Consider the following 21,426-nt stretch of genomic DNA (forward strand, 5'->3'; position numbering starts at 1 on the left):
GAATTAAAGTTAGCAGTTTTGAATGTGATATGCCATTAATCCCAGTCCCCTGCTCATCCCCAAAACCTCAGCAAAATTTTCCTCCAAGTATTAAGTCTATACGCTTTCACACATTGAGTTTACTTGTGCCACTCTTTAAACAGTGCATTCAACTAAAACACATTCTTCAAAAAACAAAATTGCACACAGACTGTAGAACTTTTGAAGAATCTTATATCCTTTGTAAAATTTAATGACTGTATTGGCTTAATTAATTTTGAATTAATGAGTAAGTCCTTTTGAGTAAGATCTGCTGAGTGCAAATTGTCTAAGAAAATGTTGCAGGGAGTGTGGGAAACTGATTTCTACAGAATGCTTTGAAACTAATTTCTACTTGTCTGAGGCTGGGAGCAAGGAATTGTCGTACATATTTAATTGTCAAGGATTAAAGATGTGTACACATCCGGACTGTTTGCATCCAGTTAAATCTCAGCTGAAAATGTGTTGCTGGAAAAGTGCAGCAGGTCAGGCAGCATCCAAGGAACAGGAGATTCAATGTTTCGGGCATAAGCCCTTCTTCAGGAACCTTCATAAGCCCTTCCTGAAGAAGGGCTTATGCCCGAAACATCGAATCTCCTGTTCTTGGATGCTGCCTGACCTGCTGCGCTTTTCCAGCAACACATTTTCAGCTCTGATCTCCAGCATCTGCAGTCCTCACTTTCTCCTCAAGTTAAATCTTACACAACTTCAGAAATCGGTTCAGGGAACAAGTTAATAAAAAAGTCTGGAACACATCTGCAGCAAGATTACTTTAAAAACAGTGGTAACTGGATAGGGAAACCAGTTTTTAAATAAACATAATCTGCACATTTAAGCGTATTTATGGTCTGCTGCTGCAACAAACATCTCATTGTCTGATATTTAAGGACTAAATATTCACTATATAACAACCACGTAATTTCAGAATTTGAGTTCAATGTGATGCTATATCATTACAATTGTCTTGCTATCTAATCCATAATGTTAAAAATATATTTTGGGTTGGGATGAGGTCACCAGAACTTCATCAGCATTGGGGAATTTTGTTTACTCCCTCTTTGTGAACCCTTAATGGGAATAATGTCAAAATGCTCTGGTAGTAAGTTTTATAATTGTCAGAGTAACGTTCAAACAGGAGAAGACCATTCAGCTCCTTTAGCTGGTTTATGCCATGATGTGAAAATGCAATTGAGTTGTACCTTAAATCCATTTACTTACCTTTGATCAGTACCTATTGGTACCCTTACCCAACAAAACTCTTGGTGATTGCCATCTTGAATATTTTAATCAGTTCTGATTGGCCAAACCTTAAGGGATAGGGTTATAAATGCAATTACTCTATCTTGTTATATACCTACCAATTTTAACCTGCCTCGTTTAAGTTTTAAACCATATCACTTTGTTCTTGATTTTGCTTCTCTATTTCAACCTCATTAGTTTTAAAAAAAAACTAAAGCTGTCATATTGCTTACCTGTCTTCTAAACATAAGGGAATAACAGCCAAGTTTTGCAACCCAATCTCAATTTAACCCTTTAAAGCCTTCTTTAACAAGCATATCTGCACGGTATCCATTTTACAGCCAAAATACTTCAGGGTTTGGTGCTGAAAACTGAACACAGTAATCCGTCAGGTGTGACTAAAGCTTTATACAACAAAAACAAACTGTATTCCATTCACTGAGATAAATGCAAACTCACTATTACCTTTTTGATTATCTTTTATAGCCAAGTGTCAGCTTTGGGTGGAGAGAAAGCAGAGTTAACATCGAGTCCAGTGCCCCTCCTTCAGAACTACCAATCTGGTTAAGTTTCTCCAACAATTTGGTTTTGTTTCAGATCTTCAACGTCTACGGTTTATTTATTAGCTTTTAGTGAAGTGTACTTGCACACACAAAACCCTTTGCTACATCACAGCTTTTAGTTTCTTGTCATTAAGAAAATAACTCTATTTGTCATCAAATTGAGGAGAAATGTTTTAGTCAGCTTGTAAATCTTTGGAATTTTCCATTTCTGAAGGTTGCAGAGTATTGAATGGTTGCAGTACAAAAGGCCATTCAACCCATTTTGGTACTGGCTCTCCAAAGCAAATCACATATGTCTACGCCCCAGGCTCTGCCTGTCCCTTTTTTTTTAAAATCAGATGCTCAGAACATTTAGAAAGTTACAGCACAGGAAGCCACACTGTAGCAGCTGAAAAACAGACCAGCCAACCAAATCCTATTTTTCTGCACATGGTTTATATCCCTGGAGGTTATGAGACTTCAGGAGCACATCCAGACACTTTAAGTAAGGTGAAGGTTTCTGTCACTCCTCCTTTTCCAGGCAGCAAATCCCAGACTCTCATCACCAACTGAATGAGAAATGTTTTCATCTCCCTCTAATCTAAGCCTTATACTTTATACCCAGTCACTGATCCCTCTGCAAAGACAAATACATCCTTGCCATTGACACAATTTGGGCTCTTCACAATCTTTTGCACCTCTCTTACCATAATTTTCCAGATCTGGCAACATCCATGTAAATTTCATCCATACTCTCTCCAGCAGAGCTCTATAATTTCTACAATGGGGTGCCCAAAAGTACTGAAGGTGTATTGCTATACTGCAATACGTAAGATGTGGTTTAATTTCAGCATTACCTTCCTGCTCTTATACTTTTATGCCTCAGCTAATAAAAGAAAATATTCTACATGCCTTCTGAACCATCTTATCAACCTGACCTGCCACCTTCAGGATTTGCACACCAACAAATCTGATTTCCTCTACACCCCTGAGAAGAATACCCAAGTCATTCCATGAAGATATTCAATACTGGTTGTCCAACATGCAGTGTAACTAGCCACCAAATTTTCAAACCTCGTGCTGAAATAAATCTCACCACGGCAACCACTCCTGAACGATGGTGACAGTCCTACCTGAATGTTCTGTGGTTGAACCTCACCAGAAGGGTCACAAAACACAAACACAGGAATATCTCACCCAGAGATCGAGCTCCCTGAAGCTTACACCTGTGGCTCCAGGAAACTAAGGAGGACTCAGTACAACTCAGACTCTTAATCAGAGTTACTAGCTCCAGTACACATGTAGCTAGGGCCCACTGGTGGGGATGGAAGGGTAAGACAAATATTAATGTGCAGTGCCTCATCTACTGTATTTTAATTTGTTTCATTGCAGGCACAATTCACATAACCTAAACTAAAAGGACAGAGAGAGATTATGAGCTGGTTTCAGTAAGAATGAACAGCGATTCAAAAGTTGACCACTGGCTTCTTGCAAGTCATTTTTGTCACATCAATATGAACTGGAGTGGGTCAGAGAAATTGCTGAGTTTAATCCTTGAACAATAACTAAAGTGGGACTGTTAAAACAGGTAGATATGTTCAATCTAAATTAGTTGTTTTAGGATCAAGGATTTTGGAAAGATTTTTAATCCTATTTAAATTCCATTCCTGGATATGAACATCATATATTGTCAGCTCCCACCATGCTGTTTAAGCTGCTTGTGGAAGTGCTGCAGTCTGTGCACTTATTGTGTCCCCACACTAGTATTAGGTACGGAGTTACAGGATATTTATCCAGAATCGAAAGCTACCAAACAACTGTTTTAAGGAATACAATAACAAAAAAAATTATTTTGAAATACATGCTGGCAAATTTGACAGCCATCCGTCACCGACTACGTAGACAAGCAAAAGAAATTCAGTCACCCTATTAAATCAGTGTTCAATACAATGATGAGAAAGAATCTTAATAAATTAGCCTTTTCATTTGAAACTTGATCATAAACATGCACAGTTCTGTTGTTTTAATTACTAGCAAGATAAGCATCTAAGTCTCAGAGTCAAAGAGATGTACAGTACGAAAACAGACCCTTCGGTCCAACTTGTCCATAGCAACCAGATATCCTAACCTAATCCAGTCCCATTTGCCAGCACTTGGCCCATATCCCTCTTAAACCCTTCCTCTTCATATAACCATTCAGATGCCTTTTAAATGCTGTAATTGTACCAACCTCCACCACCTCCTCTGGCAGCTCATTCCAGACATGCACCACCTTCTGTATAAAAACATTGCCCCTCATGTCCTATCCATGATTTTATAAATCTCTAAAAGGTCACTCCTCAGCCTCCGACACTCCAAGGAATGCAGCCCCAGCCTATTCAGGCTCCCTATAGCTCAAATCCTCCAAACCTGGCAACACCCTTGTAAATCTTTCCTGAACCCTTTCTAAAATTCACTTGCTATCCCTCCAAGACATCATTCTGAAATGGAGTTAATGTTGGTGTTCAACTATGATCTTATTAAGTTAAGAGCAACCTAAAAGATGTTGTATAACTTCACCTATTCCGTACTCCCACCATGTTCATCACAACCCCTCATTAATGACATTCTAGCCAGAAGAAAGCCTTTCATCAGGCACGTGGCCAATTTCTCAATTTTAACTATTCATCAATATTATTGTTTATCACCTTTATTAACCAACTGCTTAATAGTTATGGTGCTTGGATTATTCCCTTAAGTAAAATTGAGACACTCAACCTCATCAGTATAACTGATATCTTCAAAGAATTTTGAAATTTCATTAGCACTTTTCTGTATCACTAACTTCCAGAATACAGATTGTGCCGTTGTTACACATTATAGCCAATTTGACATCACCTTTTAACATTTATCAGTTGTGGTGCAGCATCCTTCTACATTACTTCTGCAACTCTTTCACTCGCCTTTCTAAATAAAGGCAACATATTGTTCTATTATTTCATCATTCAGTTATACAAAACTGAAATAGAAAGGATGCTGCAAATATTGTGTCAGTCAGGCAGTATATATGCAGAGTTAAATGTTTCAGGTCAATGATCTTTGATCCAAATGGAGTTCTGATAAAGGTCACTCACTGAACTGTTCATTCTGTCACTCTCTTCACAGATGTTACCTGGATCTGTTCAATATTTCTCACATTTTTAGGCCATTATTCAATTATTCTCTCCTGTAAAAGGTCTCCTTCATCCCGTAGTGGCTATCTCCCTAATTACTAATTCACTTCCAGTATGCTTCTAAGTCTTACAGAATACCTCCCATGTTAGCTCCAGTCTTTTCTGTGCGCATTCTTTTTAATTAACTCCATTATCCACATGTTTAGTCTTGACAATCAAGTAAACCCAATTGAAATCTTTTTTAAACAAAAATACTGGATTGCATACAGTGCTGTACTTTCCAAGCACTTGGGTTACCCTGCAAAAATTTAGATGCAATGCAAACATTTTTTAAAAAGCTGAATTCATTCATTGTCCTTCCTGTACCTTCATAGCTTCCATTTGGCAACATCAGCTAAAAACAATGTCATGTTCTACACTGGGTGTTATTGACATTACACCCAATTCCAACTTAACACCAACCACCTTTACATTACCTCTGATTATTCACGTTGTTTGTGACGAATTTAGTATTGGATGGGCAGAATTTTCCTCCAATTAAAAAGGAAGACTGAACCAATCGCCTTTAGTCCCATCACAAACATTTTTCTTGGCCACCAATTCCATCCTTTTCCCTAACATTTGAGGAAATTTCATTTCTGTTTGACCCTACCCTTGGCTGAGCTACTGAACTATACCCTCATTGCTGGGACCTCTCAAATATTCTGCATGCCTACCCAAACTCAGCTTATCTGATGCTCAATCCATGATTTTGTCATCTCCAACTATTAACAGTGACAGACGGAACAGGGCAAATGAGTTCCTGTGCACAAACCCAACTTCCTGTTGCTGCAATTATTGGTCACGCTTCTGTTAACACATTCCATTGCAAATCCCAATGTTAACATTTCTGATTACATTTTGTCACAGTTATTCGGTCTTGGTCTCTGGTTAACTCTTAGATTAGGTTTCTGAAGGTTCGTTCTGCCATGTTGTACGTATAAGAATGTACATTAATCAACACACTATGTTCAGGACACATGCAATTTACTTACATAAAAATAATAAAATGCTGCTTTATGGATGCTGAGCTGGAATGTCCGGTTTCAGACATTTTGTCACCATACTAGGTAGTGAGCCTCCGACGAAGTGCTGGTGTGATGTCCTGCTTTCTATTTGTATGTTTAGGTTTCTTTCAGTTGGTGATGTCATTTCTGGTTCTTTTTCTTGGCGATTGGTAGATGGGGTCCAAATCAATGTGTTTGTTGAGAGAGTTCTGATTAGAATGCCATGCTTCTAGGAATTCTCGTGTGCCTCTCTGTTTAGTTTGTCCTGGGATGGATGCGATGTCCCAGTCAAAGTGGTGTCCTTCCTTGTCTGTATATAAAGATACTAATGATAGTGGGTCATGTCTTTTTGTAGTTAGTTGATGTTCATCGATCGTTGTGGCTAGCTTTAGAACAGGCCCTTTGGCCCACGAGGTTGTGCCAAGGATTAATCCTAATGTAAAATAAAATAACCTAACCTACGCACCCTCAATTCACTGCTATCTATGTGCATGTCCAACAGTCGCTTAAATGCCCATAAAGACTCTGCTTCCACCACCACTGCTGGCAATGCATTCCATGCATTCACAACTGTCTGCGTAAAGAAACTACCTCTGATGTCTCCTCTATAGCTTTTTCTTAATATCTTAAAACTGTGACCCCTCCTGCCAGTCAATCCTGTCCTGGGGAAATGTCTCTGGCTATTGACTCTACCCATGCCTCTCATTAACTTGTATACCTCGATCAGGTCACCTTATTTCCTCCACCTTACGTAAGCTGCCTTCTTCTTTTTGCCGAGAAGCTCCTCTGTTCCCGTCATTCAAGGCTCCTTAATCTTACCCCTTCTTGCCCGTCTCAGAGGAACAAATTCACGCATTACTCGCAACAACTGCTCCTTAAACACAGTCTCCACGTGTCTGCTGTGCCATTTCTGTGGAACAATTGCTCCCAGTCTGTACTTCCCAACTTCTGTCTGATAGCTTCGTAGTTTCTTTTTCCCCAATTAAATATCTTCCCTTGGTTACTGCACTTTTCCTTCTCCAAGGCTATGGTAAAGGTGAGGCAGTTGTGGTCACTGTCACCAAAGTGTTCTCCTTTTATGAGATCTGACACCTGTCCTGACTGATTGCCGAGCACCAAATCCAAAGTACCTTCTCCCCTCATCGGCCTGTCCACATACTGAGTAAGGAAACCCTCTTGAACAGACCTGACAAAAACGGTTCCATCCAAGTCACCTGCACTAAGGAGGTTCCAGTCGATACTGGGAAAATTGAAGTCACCCATAACAACAATCCTGCTACATCTACATTTTTCCAAAATCTGCCAGTCTATCAGTTCTTCAATCTCTCTAGTGCTATTAGGGGGTCTGTGGAGAACCCCCAATGAGGTGGCTGCTCCCTTGCTGTTACTAACTTCCACCAATACTGACTCAGTAGACAAACCTTCCTCAACAACCTTAGTTTCTGTAGCTGTGATGCACTCTCTGATTAGCAATGCTCTCCTCTTTTTCCACCTCCCTGTTCTTTTTAAACGTTCTAAACCCTGGAATATCTAGCAACCATTCCTGCCCTTGTGAAACCCATATCTCCGTTATGGCCACAACATCATAGCCCCAAGTACTGATCCATGCTCTAAGTTCATCACTCTTACTTCTGAAACTCCTTGCGTTAAAGCAGACACAGTTTAACCGATCCCTTTGTTTCATCACGGGAGAAATCTTCCTGATAGATTCACTACATCTCCTGTCACTGCCCCATCTACAACTACCCCCCTCTCAGATGTGTAGCTCTGATTCCCAACCCCTTGCCAAAATAGTTTAAACCCTCACAAATCACACGAGCAAATCTCCCACCCAGGACATTTGTGCCCCTCCAGTTCAGGTCCCACTTTCCACAGAAGCCATCCCAATGGTCTAGGGATCTGAAGCCTTCCCTCCTGCACCAGCCTCGCAGCCACGTGTTAAGCTGTATTCGCTGCTTGTTACTCATCTCGCTATCTCATGGCACCGGTAGCAAACCTGAGATCACTACTCTATTCATTCTGCGCTTCAGGTTCCAACCTAGCTCTCTGCAGTCACTTATCAGATTCTCAATCCCTTTCCTAGCTATATCATTGATGTCAATATGTACCACGATTTCTGGCTGCTCACCCTCCCCCTTCAGAATCCTGTAAACCCGACTGGCTACATCCCGGATCCTGGCACCAGGAAGGCAACATACCTTGCAGGAGTCCCGTTCCTGACCACAAAATCTCCTGTCAATTGTTCAAACTATTGAGTCCCCTACCACTAACGCTTTTCCATTCTCCCCCTCTTCCCTTCTGAGGCACAGTGCCAGAGACCTGACAACTATGGCTTTCCCCTGGTAGGCCGTCCCCACCATTATCCAAAATGGCATATTTATTGCTGAGGGGAATGGCCACAGGGGATCCCTGCTCTATCTGTTGGTTCCCTTTCCTCCCTCTGACTGTAACCCAGCTGTCCTTATTCTGTGTTCGAGGAGTGACCACCTCCCTGTACATCCTCTCAATTTCTCCCTCAGCCACCCAGATGATCTACAGTTCATCCAGCTCTAGCTCCAGTTTCCTAACTCAGTTTTCAAGGAGCTGGAGCTCCTGTTTGTCCAATGTAGTGTTTATTACAGTCCTTGCGGGGTATTTTGTAAATGTTGTTTCTGGGCGTGTTTTGTCTGCTTGTTTGGGTTTGTCTCTAATGTCCTTTAGGGATTGAAAGCTGCCATCCTTACCTTGTCTAGCCGACATGCGACTCCAGACCCACATTAACATGATTGACTCACAACTGCCCTCCTTTCAACTATAGATGAGTAATAAAAGCTAGACTAGCTAGTGACACAAATATCCTCTGAAGAAATTTAAAAAACATTTTATGCACTTGACGGATTACCTCAAATTGATAGTAAGTATAACTGAGCAGACTCAGGATTGTTCAGCAATTGCCACCCAAAATACACAATCACATCTCACAAGAGACTTTTTTGAGTTTTCAAAGGTGCCCTGGTTGAACACAGTCTCTACTCTGCTCATTACAAAAACCAAAATGCGTGTTGTTTAACTGAGTCTGCAGGGATGTGCACCTAACCAATCTGTATCTTTTTCCAATGTTGTATAGATGGGTGCAATATTTGAAAGTTGTATTGTGTTTGCCATAAGTTTAATATGTCTCTTTTCAGCAATGTTCAATTTTTGCACAAGTTTTAGTCAAGAGATCCATTACATGGCGTCTCCAAAAGAGATTGTGACATGACAGTTTTTAAAAACAGTTACAATAAATTCAGAACCCAGCAGTATCACAGGTTATGCATCTCACACAGCACAACAAATTACTTCCATTCATTTGATTCACCTGACATTCCAAAAATACTTAGTCATTATAAGTGAGATACATTAAATCTGCATTGAACATTTAAAGGAGATGAGTCCCACAGTGCAAGAGTTAAATAAATTTATAACAGACTGGGGAATAAATTCTCTCTAATCACATGGAAACAAAATTATTTTGATCGACAACTTTATGTTCCAAGACAAGGAGAAAAACAAGGGGGAGAAACAAAGAATCAGATTACGGTAGGTAAACCTCATGGATTTGGCCTGATCCAAAATAAAATCTCTTTAGCAATATACCAAAGTGCTGCTTTTAATTAATTACCCAAATTTGTATTTTTTCTTTGATTTGTCTAGAGTCAGACAAGATAGGCATTAATTTATCACTGTACATTAAAGGCAGAGTTTTCTGACCTCCATTGCCAATCTAGATCAGACTAAATGTTGCCGTCTTACCTTTGCAGTTTTTCAGTTCAACTTCCAGGTCAGGAGCTTTCTGAACCAAAACAGCATAGAGGAATCCAGGGATACTTGCAGACAACTGGTCAAAACTGAGACCATGGCACCTTTTCTCAGGATGTAGGGTGCCAGGTGGGGTAAGGGTAACAAGTCGCTAAGGAATACTGGTGCTGGAGCTGCAAGGTAGGTGGATGATGGGTACATATGCCAGGTTAGGTGGGTGAGGGGAAGTCAAGTCTCATTTGAGGACATTGGGTTTGGGCGAAGTGTTAGGTCTAGACAGTCTGGGTTTCCTGGGAATTCAGTTTCCAAGTGAGTTTTGGTAGTTGGGCGAGGCAGTTATGTGTGTGTGTGTGTGTGTGCGCGCGTGCGCGTGCGCACACACGTGCATGTAGGAGAAATATCTTGCTAGGTCAGTTCAGTTTTATAGTCACCCAGCAGTTGGAGCAGGTTTTAATTCCTTTTTCTTCCCGAATTACTATCACAAAAACATAGAACCTCCTGATGTATCGGAGTCTAACCCAGAGTTGTGGATATTTTCGGAGATTTCAGATGCTGGGTAACTGCCCACCAAAAATGTCAACTTTCCAGGCAATTCTTGCAGTGTCAGCTGTCTCAGAACCTCTAGATGGCTCTGACACCTAATTGCTGACCTTCCTGTTGCAAAGGTAATCCACCGATCAGAAGATCTGCGACATAGTTTCCAAATTCAGCCACTAGAAAATTCTCATAGGTATCATTTTCACTGGAAAGCCTTCTGCTGGTATACAAACCAGAATTATGATATTCATTAGAGCACTAACATGAGGACATTTGAAGTACAGTGGAAGGATGTCAGGTTGGTTCTCTCCAGATTCCAATAATAAACTATCAGATTGTGTCTTATACTTCTGTAGATCTACACACTCGAATATCAGGTTAACAGGATGTTGAATCACCCATCACCAGGAACATCATGTTACACTTTGTACTCTGACAGTACAGTACTCACCTCTTTTAACACGAGTATATAGATCATTCTCCAGAAACAAGCACACTTCCTTCAACTGCTTCTTCGGCAACTTATTGCATTTGCAATATTTAAATGGTTAAAAAAAGAAGCACATTAACAGCCAAGTTTTGTAGTGTTTATTTTCTAGCAGACACACTACATAAAAGTCCCCTTAAATTAGTGTACATAATCACCCTTATTAGGGCATGTCCCTCAGAATGCCGTAGAAACTGCTTTGAAGGCAGCTTTAGCTAAGAAAAAAGGAAAAAAAGAACCCACTTCAAACCAATTCCTTTAAAAACAAAACAAAAAAAACAATTCCCAGAATGATAAAGCGGTGGAGCATTGATTTCAGTATTTTTCAGTGCCTTTCCTGATTTCCTTTTGAGGATTTTCTCACCAGCCTCTGGTCAGCTGCTGCTGGGAGGGCAGGGGGGAAGCTCTTCTCATGTGTTTTGTCTTGCTAGATCACAAGGACTTCTGTTCACATGATTCGCACACCTTGGATTGAGGATTCCAGAGACTGAAAGCAAATAAGAGTTCAAAGTAAGTGCAAGGTTGCAGCAGACAAGAACAGCCAGATAAAATTGTTGAAGAAGGAAGCACAAAATTCAGAGTATAAAATTTGCCTGTGGTGAGGGAATCCTAATTTGAAGAGAAGGATGAGCAGGTCAGCAGTATAGCATAAAGTTAAAGATGTAACAGCTCAAAGAATGAAGCTTAAATGATTATATCTGCAACCTGAACTGTCACTTGATTTCTGAATCAACACTGAAATCTAAATGAATCCCTCCCCAATATAGTTTCTTATCAATTATGTATTTACAATATTTACAGTCCCTCAAGTATACTTCAACATTCCAATTATACTACTGGATAGTTGCCCATAGAATCATTAGATCTGCCTTCTGGTCTCCACCAAATCCATTTGGACTTGTTCCAATTGTAGGATTGAGTTATTTTCTAATAACAAATAATTATGATGATGAAGCAAATGAAGAATTATTCTATATTTTGCTGAATTGTGGATACTTATTATAGACTCAGTAGGAATGAAAACTATTTGGGCCAGGTCATATTAAGGGCTTTGCTTTAATGGATGCTCAAGCTAAAACAAACTTAGGTGTTCTGGGGTAAAAAGGCTTTTACTCAAAGAAACAGCTGTGCTTTAAAATGGTAATGTACATAATAGGCTACCATGTATTCCTCTGTCTTGAAAGTCTGAGCTTTGTTTTAAGCATTAACAATTATTGTGGTTTCACATGGTTCTTGCAGGTAAGGAGAATTAATAGACTTTGAGAAAATTCACATGCATCATTTGGGATGATAATTAATCAGTCAGCGATGATACAATATAATCTAAGACAACATATCAATATGGCGGCACATTGTCTTGGTAAAGAAACATAGAATTGGTAAAGTTAGAGGCACAAGCTGTTATAAAAAGAGATGATCTTACAAAAAAGAGCATCAGCATATTAAAAAAAATAAGGAAATAGTAGAAAGTGATATGAAGATGACGAGTACTTTTAAATAAACTAATCAGGAAATCTGCATAGTCTAGCTAGCTAGCCAAACCAATGATGACTATGGCTTATTCATACATAAACAGTTCAATTAGCATTCAAGATGTTTTTGATCATGCACAGAAAATGGTGTTTATTGAGTGTTAATAAGATCTGGGTTTTAATGGTTCAATGCACAAGGAAGATCTAAGACAAAAGAATTTCAGTCAGAGGAACAGGACTCCTGCCCCCAGCCAAACCAGTGTTGTGAATTGATGTCCTAACATGGATAGGCTGAAAAGACTACTTTTATTTCTTTCATACTGGTTATGATAAACAAATTCTGTAAACTTGTGAAAACACCTGTTCCAAGAATGTGTCTTTAACTAATCAATTGGCTCTTTTAAATCCATCTATAATTGTAAATGATTTAGGTCCTACAATTAAAGTGAACCTCAACATTTTAAACAAAGCTCCCTCCCTTTGTAGGGAAGTCATTCGCCTCAACCCTAAATCAGCAAATTAATCACCACAGGACACACAAAAATTCAGACATGTGGTTTAAAACATTAATTCTTGTTCTTTCAGAAGTTGCCTGTGTGTTTAGACAGAGTGCCTTTTCTGATACTTTTAATTCAATTTCTTTGAGTAGTGATCACACTCCCAGTCAAGTTACAAGGTCAAGACCCACACAAAAGATTTGTGAACACACACTAAGTTGATCAGTGATACTAAAGTACGGAGGGACCAGGTTGTACTTGAGACAGTAATTGATTTGAGGCCATGCCTCCTTGTCAGGTAATGCAAAAGATTTCATGGCACTGCAAAGCTCAGTACCAGTGGGGAGTAGTGAACTGCCTAGTCAACCATCATCTAAACTGATTAACTGGACTGTTTTATAACTGCTTGAGGGATTCTGTGAATGAACTGATGGCTATGTTTGTCGACAAAACAAATGTTAAAAGCACCAAAGTAAGCAACTTGCTCCAAAGTGCTTTCGGACTGTCTAAAGACAGTCCACCTTTCTTCACTCCATTTTTACTTCAAAGAAGTTATTATTCGGAACATTTCAATCTCTTAGCTGTCCTTCAAAATATACTTGTCAGAATGCCAAGCAGTTCCTTTCTATCCTTTAACATCTGTAATGGATACATTTTCAACATTGTCTGTCTGTTTTAAGATTTTGGGCACAAGACAAACTTGATTCAAGTGAAAAAGAACTGCACACAAAAGTTGGATGCTTAGTGTGTCAAGGATGTCAACACAATTTTAAGGTTAATACCCGACACTTGTTAAATCAGTCCAAGTCGCTAAAGTTTATTGCAATTCTGAAGAAACTGGTAACAGTGCATTTGAAATGTTTTTTTTATCAATTCCAACTGCACGAGTTTTTAAAAAATGCACGCATTGTAAACTGCCTATGAACATTTCTTACATGAATCTACACTACTTGAAATAAATATGACTTCACCTTCAAATCCCAAATTGTCATTGCGCCATCAATACCAGTAGTGCAAAACTTCCGACAATCTCGTTTATCACCTTCATATAGCGAGACTTGGCTGGGGAGAGAATAACAGAATTCAAAAGAAATAATACACACTTTTCAGTCCAGTTAAAAATCAGGAATCTGCAAATAGCTTTTTTTTTTACTTCCAATACAGTGGGCTTGATGTTACATTTGGGCACACGGCACAAACCCCAGCCATTCAACTCAACAAATCCATATAGTAATGTTCCAAAGTGATATCACATCTCATCTCACCTTATCTAACTCAATCTATTAAGTTACTGTGAATTGTACAACACGGACTAACTAGCAGAGTATTTTAGACATAAAAATGTGCAATGAGATAGGATTAATTAATATTCTCAGAATGAAAGATAGTTTGTTTCACTGCTGCATAGACTAATACATTTAATTAAAGTTGAAAAACTTGAGCTCTAAATTAGTTTTGTAAACTTTTAAATAAAGATAATTAGCCAACTGTGCCCTCACATTTTTTAAATGTGATCTGGGAAATAGATTAAAAATGTATACACTGTGGTAGACATTTCAAGAGATGGGGTAACTGAACACCTTGAAAATTTTCAATTAATCAAGGACAGCTGGCATGATTCATGACGGGTAGGTCATGTTTAACAAATCTTAGTTTTACTTTTGGAGAGTAGTGGACGGGCAAATGTTTATGAACATTGTGTATATGAACTTGCTGAAGACATTTGATAAAGTCCCACTTAACAGACTGTTAACTAAGATAGAAGCCCGTAGAATTGACAGTAAATTATTGACATGGCTGGAAAATTGGTTGAGTGGTTGGTGATTGAAAAAACGGATAATGGGTACTCAAATTAGCAGGACGTGACTAGTGGTGTCCCGCAAGCATCTGCGTTAGGTCCTCAATTATACATGATTTATTAACATCTTAGATAATGGCAGAGAAAGTCATATATCCAAATTTGCTGATAAAACAAAGTTAGGTGGCATTGTAGACAGTGTAGATGAAAACATAAAATTACAAAGGGATATTGCTAGACTAAGTAAATGCAAAATTATGACAGTTGGAGTTCAATGTAAGTAAGTGTAAGGTTATATCTATTTTGGACCAAGAAATGATAGATTGGGGTACTTTCTATATGGTATGATGTTAAATACAGAAGATGCCTAAAGAGCTTGGGAGTTCAAGTGCATGGATCTTTAAAATGTCACAAACAGATGCAAAAAAAGTCAAGCAAGCTAACAAAATGCTGACCTTTATATCACAAGGACTGGAGTATAAGGATGGTGAAATTATGCTGCAGCTACATAAGACCCTGGTTAGATCCCACCTGCAGTACTAACAGCAGATCTGGGTACCACACCTTAGGAAGGATAGCCCATCAGACAGCACCCTGCTTCTCGGATGCCGCCTGACCGGAGCTTGGTGTAGCTTCCTCTACTCTGACCAGGCAAGCCATGCGCTTTGGCCATGCTCCTGCAAAATTAGACCTGGTTTCTCTGGAATTTCAAAGGTTAAGGGGTGATCTGATCAAAGTCTTCAAGATATTGGAGATATGGTTCATCAGTTTGCAGATGACACCAAAATTGGTGATGTAGCAGACAGTGAAGGTTACCTCCGAGTACAACGGGATCTTGATCAGATGGGCTGAAAAGTGGCAGATGGAGTTTAACTTTGATAAATGTGAGGTGCTGCATTTTTGTAAGGCAACCCAGAGCAAGGTCCTGCAGAGTGCTCCTGAACAAAAGATCTTGGATGCAGGTTCATAGTTCCTTGAAAGTAGTGTTGCTGGTAGACAGAATAGTGAGGAAGACTTCTTGCCATGCTTATAGTGCATTGAATATAGGAGTTGGAGGGCAATGCTGCGGCTGCTCTAGGACATTGGTTAGGCCACTTGTATGTTCAATTCTGGTCTCCTAGCTACAGCAAGAATGTTGTGAAACTTGAAAGGATTCAGAAAAGATTTACAAGAATGTTGCCAGGGTTGGAGGATTTGAGCAAGAGGTAGAGTCCGGGGCTATTTTGCCTGGAGCATCAGAGACTGATGGGTGACCTTGCAGAAGTTTATAAAAACATAAGAGGCATGGATAGTGTGAACAGCCAAGGTCTTTTCCCCAGGAAAGTGGAGTCCAAAATTAGAAGGCATAAGTTTAAGATGAGAGGGGCAAGATTTAAAAGGGACCTAAGGGGCAACTTTTTCTTGCAGAGGGTGGTGTATGTGTGGAATGAGCTGCCAAAGGAAGTGGTGGAGGCTTATACAATTACAACAGTTAAAAGGCATCTGGATGGGTACACAAATAGGAAGGGTTTAGAGGGATATGAGCCAAAGGCTGGCAAATGGGACCAGATTAATTTAGGATACCTGGTCAGCAGGGATGAGTTGGACCGAAGAGTCTGCTTCCAGGGTGCACAGCTCTATGACTATATTAACAGGAAAGTCAGGATAGATAAATTGTTTCCATTGCTTGGATATTCTAGAACTAGAGGACAGTGTGAGAATTAGGGGTAAACTGTGCACAAGAGATGTTAGGAAGCAATTTTACACACAAAGGGCAGTTGATGTGCAATCAGTTAATGTTAAATCTGAAAGAAGTCAACTTTTGTTAAGCAAAAGTATTAAAGGGGTATAGGCCAAATGCAAGGGAAATGGAGTTAGGCCACAGATCAGCATAGTCTCATTGAAAGACAGAGGAGGCTCGAAAATTGAATGGCTGGCTCCCAAACCGAAAGATACATTTCATTGAGAAAGAAAGATTCAGAGAAGGATAAATCTGTGGTTAACAAAGGACCTTAAAGTTAGTATGAAATTGAATGAAAAGGCATATAATGCTGCAAAGATTAACACTAAGCTAGAAGATGAAAGATGAACAAAACAGCTTCACTCTAGTGATAAAATATAGGACTGCTTTTTGAATTCCACCATTTGATTTTAATACCTGGGAACTTCACGGATGAAAACAGTTTTAAGGAAGAAAAACAGAGACTTAAAATCGTTACAGCAATTAGCTGACCACACAGGAGTCAAGCTTCACAAAATAAACATGGAACAAAAAAAACACTTTCATTAAAAGACACAAACCCCAGCCAGTTAGTCTTAAAGAAATCTTTATCTCGCTTCATATATTGGAGATGAAGGATATTACCTGCAATAAGTAAGCTTGGAAAGAATGAACTCAATTATACAAATGCGCAAACAAGCCTGTATTTCATGGACCAGTCTTTGACAGAGGAGGGGGTGGGGTGGGGTGGGGTGGGGGGGGCGTAGATAAGTGACCGAAGAACTCTCTCGCTAAGGACAAAATACCTTATGGCAACAAACATCTGACAGAAATATCTGGACACCAAAAACTTTTAGAGCTACAATATTTGCTACAGTTGAAGGTGCAAGGCAAGGTATTAATAAAACAAGAGTGGTTTCACTTTAAATCCTGCTCTTTAAGATATGTATTTTCATCTTCCTTTTGTACTGCACACTTTTTATATTTCAGCCAATGCCTACTATTGTTCATGCCACTTTGAATTCAATCATCAGGGTCCTGGCCCAGCATGTTGAACATCAGAAAAAGTTAATTGATTCCCCTAAAACCTTTTTCATGCATCCAATTACAGGGAAAATCTAGTGATCGAAAATGGATTCACGGGGTATGTCTAAATCTCTCTAACACTTCAGTTAGAAATATGGAATAGGAAAGAACTGGAGCGTCATCCAATACATTCCTGTCAATCTAGTTAATTCTCCATGGATTCAATCACAACCAGCTCTTCATGGAAAAAATGACTTGGTTACAGAACCTCAAAGATGTTTAGTAAATTCCAAAAATTAAGTTTCAACTTAAAAAGTTGACTTGAAACTGCTTCTTGTACAAATAATTGTTTGTTTTGCCTGTTAGCAGTTGAAATCCATACCATTTATGACATTGGGTGCCTGAATATTGGTCTTACAAACATATCTTGGAACAGAAGTGAAGACGACAACAATTGAGCACTCATCTTCCTATGACGCAGATCTGATTGTTTGCTCATCAAAAAAGTTAACCATAAAAATTGCAAAGGTTTCAGTCTACATATTTTTGCAAAACTTAAGTTTTTAAAAATAAATTTGAAACTTTGCTATACATTTCTACATGCAAAAGTTTTTATTGACGTCATCGATAGCATTCCCATGTCTGAGCTAGAAGCTCGGATTCAAGCCTCACTCCAGGATTTAATGGCTAAGGAACATATGCTTGTAACACGGCTAAACTGATTGAGTATCAACTTTCGACATTCACCAATTGCAAGCAGTAAGGGAGAGATTCCTGATCAGTAATGTGATGGAAAGAAAATTGGAATCATTAGTATCACTACTCAGCTCTGGAATGAAAATATGCATGCAAAAGTCAGACTCGTTAGGGGACTGGTTAATCGAGCTGGTTGGTTGTCTGGTAAGGATCAGATTGGAGCCAACTGATCAAACTGCGGATGCTGTAAATCAGAACCAAAAACAGAAAGCTCAGGAGGTCTGGCAGCATCTGTGGAGAGAAATTAGAGTTAGCATTTCAGATCCAATGTGACCCTTCCTCAGAACCGGAATTAAGTCTGATTTCTCTCCACAGATGTTGCCAGATCTGCTGAGCTTTTCCAGCAATTCCTTTTTTTTGTTCCCATTTCAGTTCAGTTGGATTCAGGACTTGTCTCCTTACCCTACTTGTACTAGACATTATGGCACTGAGAGTGCCTGCAAGCAGAGAACTGACAATCATGATAATGGACACTGATAATTTGGGTAAATCCACAAATAAGTAGTCTAAGCATTAAATAATCACAATTCTATTTAAGAGGTCCAGAATTCAAGTTAGAAAACCCTTTCTTTTGGTAATCTCAGTCGCCCCTTCAAATTTCTGTCATTTCTCTCATCTGTGTTCCTATCGAAATACACATTATAATCAAACTAGCAGATAAAAGACGGATAACACAATCTGCTCCATTTTAATACAGTAATGCCAATATTGCCAGGTATCAGTTCCATGTGTAGATAAATGAGACAATGTTGTATATTGCTTGATGCCATCTCATGGGCTCTGCTGAGCTGGAGCAACAATAAGAACAGGTGAAACTCAACATAATTGAAGTGAGGTGTTCTAGCTGATTAGGTTAGATTCCCTAACTGTATGGAAACAGGGCCTTTGACCCAACAAGTCCACACCAACTCTCCAAAGAGTAACCCATCCTGACCCACTCCCCTACCTGAAATATATACCCCTGACTAATGCAGCTAACACTATGGGAAATTTAGCATGGCCAATTCACCTGATCTGCACATCTCTTTTGGACTGTGGGAGGAAACCGGAGCACCCAGAGGAAACTCATGCAGACACAGGGAGAATATGCAAACTCCACACAGACAGTCTACCAAGGCGGGAATCCAACCTGTGAGGCAGTAGTGCTAACCACTGAGCCATCCATCTGGCAAGGAACTCGTCAAACTGCTGGAGATGATATTTCTGAACCATAAAACATCTATAAACATTTCATAGTGGATGGAGGAGATACTCAGGAGGTCAGGCAACATGGGGATAGAGAAACACACAGAATTAATATCTAGAGCCCAATATGACCCATCAGAATGTGAACATGACCTGAGTTTCCAGCATCTTAAGTATTTTGCCTTTATTAGGACCTATAAGCACTTAGACTCAGATGTACAGCATGGAAACAGACTCTTTGGTCCAACCTGTCCATGCTGACCAGATATCTCAACCCAATCTAGTCCCACCTGCCAGCACCCGGCTTATATCCCTCCAAACCCTACTCATGGATGCCTCATAACTGTTGCAATTGCACTAGCTTCCACCACTTCCTTTGGCAGCTCATTCCATACATGTGCCACTCTCTGTGAGAAAAGGTTGCCCCTTAAGTCTCTTTTATATATTTCCCCTCTCACCCTAAACCTATGCCCTCTGGTTCTGAGCTCCCCGACACCAGGGAAAAGACTTTGTCCATTTATCCTATCCATGCCCTCATGATTTTACCCCTCAGTCACCCCTCAGCCTCCAATGCTCCAGGGAAAACAGGTGTAACCTATTCAACCTCTCTGTTTAGCTCAAATCCTCCAACCCTGACAATATTCTTGTAAATCTTTTCTGAACCCTTTCAAGTTTCACAAAATCTTTCTAATAGCAAAGAGACCAGAATTGCACGCAATATTTCAACTATGGCTTAATCAATGTCCTGTACAGCCGCAACATGACCTCCCAACTCCTGTACTCAATACTCTGACCAATAAAGGAAAGCATATCAAACACCTTCTTCACTATCCTATCTACCTGCGACTCCACTTTCAAGGAGCTATGAACCTGCCCTCCAAGGTCTCTTTGTTCAGCAACACTCCCTAGGACCTTACCATTAAGTGTATAAATCGTGCTAAGATTTGCTTTCCCAAAATGCAGCACCTCACATTTATCTCAATTAAACTCCATCTGCCACTTCGCAGTCCATTGGCCCAGCTGATCAAGATCGCATTGTAATCTGAGGTAACCCTCTTCGCTGTCCATTACACCTCCAATTTTGGTGTCATTTGCAAACTTACTAACTATACCTCTTATGGTCACATCCAAATCATTTATATAAATGAAGAAAAATAGTGGATTCAGCACTAATCCTTGTGGCACTCCACTGGTCACAGGCCTCCAGTCTGAAAATCAACTCTCCACCACCACCCTCTGTCTTCTACCTTTGAGCCAGTACTGTATCCAAATGGCTAGATCTCCCTGTATTCCATGAGATCTAACCTTGCTAACCAGTCTCCTATGGGGAACATTGTTGAATGCCTTACTGAAGTCCATTTGGATCACGTCCAATGTTCTGTCCTCATCAATCCTCTTTGTTACTTCTTCAAAAAACTCAATCAAGTTTGTGAGACATGACTTCCCACACATAAAGCCATGTTGACTATCCCTAATCAGTCCTTGCCTTTCCAAATACATGTACATTCTGTCCCTCAGGATTCCCTCCAACAACTTGCCCACCACCGATGTCAGGCTCACTGGTCTATAGTTCCCTGGCTTGTCCTTACCACCTTTCTTAAACAGTGGTACCACATTAGCCAACCTTCAGTCTTCCGGCACCTCACCTGTGACTATTGATACAAATATCTTAGCAAGGGGCCCAGCAATCACTTCCCTAGCTTCGCAGAGTTCTATCCACTTTTTAAATTAAATGTATTTTGACAAGCACTATTAAAAACTCAGCTTAACAAAATATTATATGCAAATGGGGCTTCAAGGGAGTTTAGTTGCAAAACTGATAACTTGACTTTCTCAAACTTACGTGATACTGTTCTGGTGGAGAGTCTCAAGCGTGGTATTTCGATCCTCTGTGGTTGCCCTTCTATCCAGATTGTGGAAGCGCTGCATGGCAGACATGTTGCGCTGAATGCTCTGCTTTGGAATGTCTAGCTTGGAAATGTAGGTCAAAGAACCACGATCATCATACATGAACAGCATCGGACAGCAATCATGGCCCTACAGAGACACAGAAAGCTGTAGAACAAGCTATCCAATGTTATGCTTAGCATGGACAAATGTGCATTATTTTAGAATCCAAAATTAGATCCTCTGTGCTATCACGTGAATTTACTTTAATCTGTGTTCAGTAAAGCAAGTAGAATCTTATTAAA

General features: G+C 39.8%; 1 protein-coding gene across 2 annotated transcripts in view; it reads right to left on the minus strand.

Annotated features, from left to right (window-relative positions):
- Nucleotides 1-10,879: 10,879 nt before the first annotated feature.
- The window catches only part of LOC132825499 (actin-related protein 2/3 complex subunit 1A-B), a 54,091-nt gene continuing 43,544 nt past the window's right edge, over nt 10,880-21,426 (minus strand). For both annotated transcript variants that reach the window (XM_060840831.1, XM_060840832.1), the window contains 3 exons: nt 21,078-21,271; nt 13,742-13,832; nt 10,880-11,288 (listed from right to left, as the gene is read on the minus strand). In XM_060840831.1, the coding sequence (XP_060696814.1) occupies nt 11,250-11,288; nt 13,742-13,832; nt 21,078-21,271 (324 nt within the window). In that variant the 3' untranslated portion in view covers nt 10,880-11,249. The remainder of the gene's footprint in view (nt 11,289-13,741; nt 13,833-21,077; nt 21,272-21,426) is intronic.

The sequence above is a fragment of the Hemiscyllium ocellatum genome, chromosome 20 (assembly GCF_020745735.1).
Source record: "Hemiscyllium ocellatum isolate sHemOce1 chromosome 20, sHemOce1.pat.X.cur, whole genome shotgun sequence".
In the NCBI taxonomy this organism is placed as follows: domain Eukaryota; kingdom Metazoa; phylum Chordata; class Chondrichthyes; order Orectolobiformes; family Hemiscylliidae; genus Hemiscyllium; species Hemiscyllium ocellatum.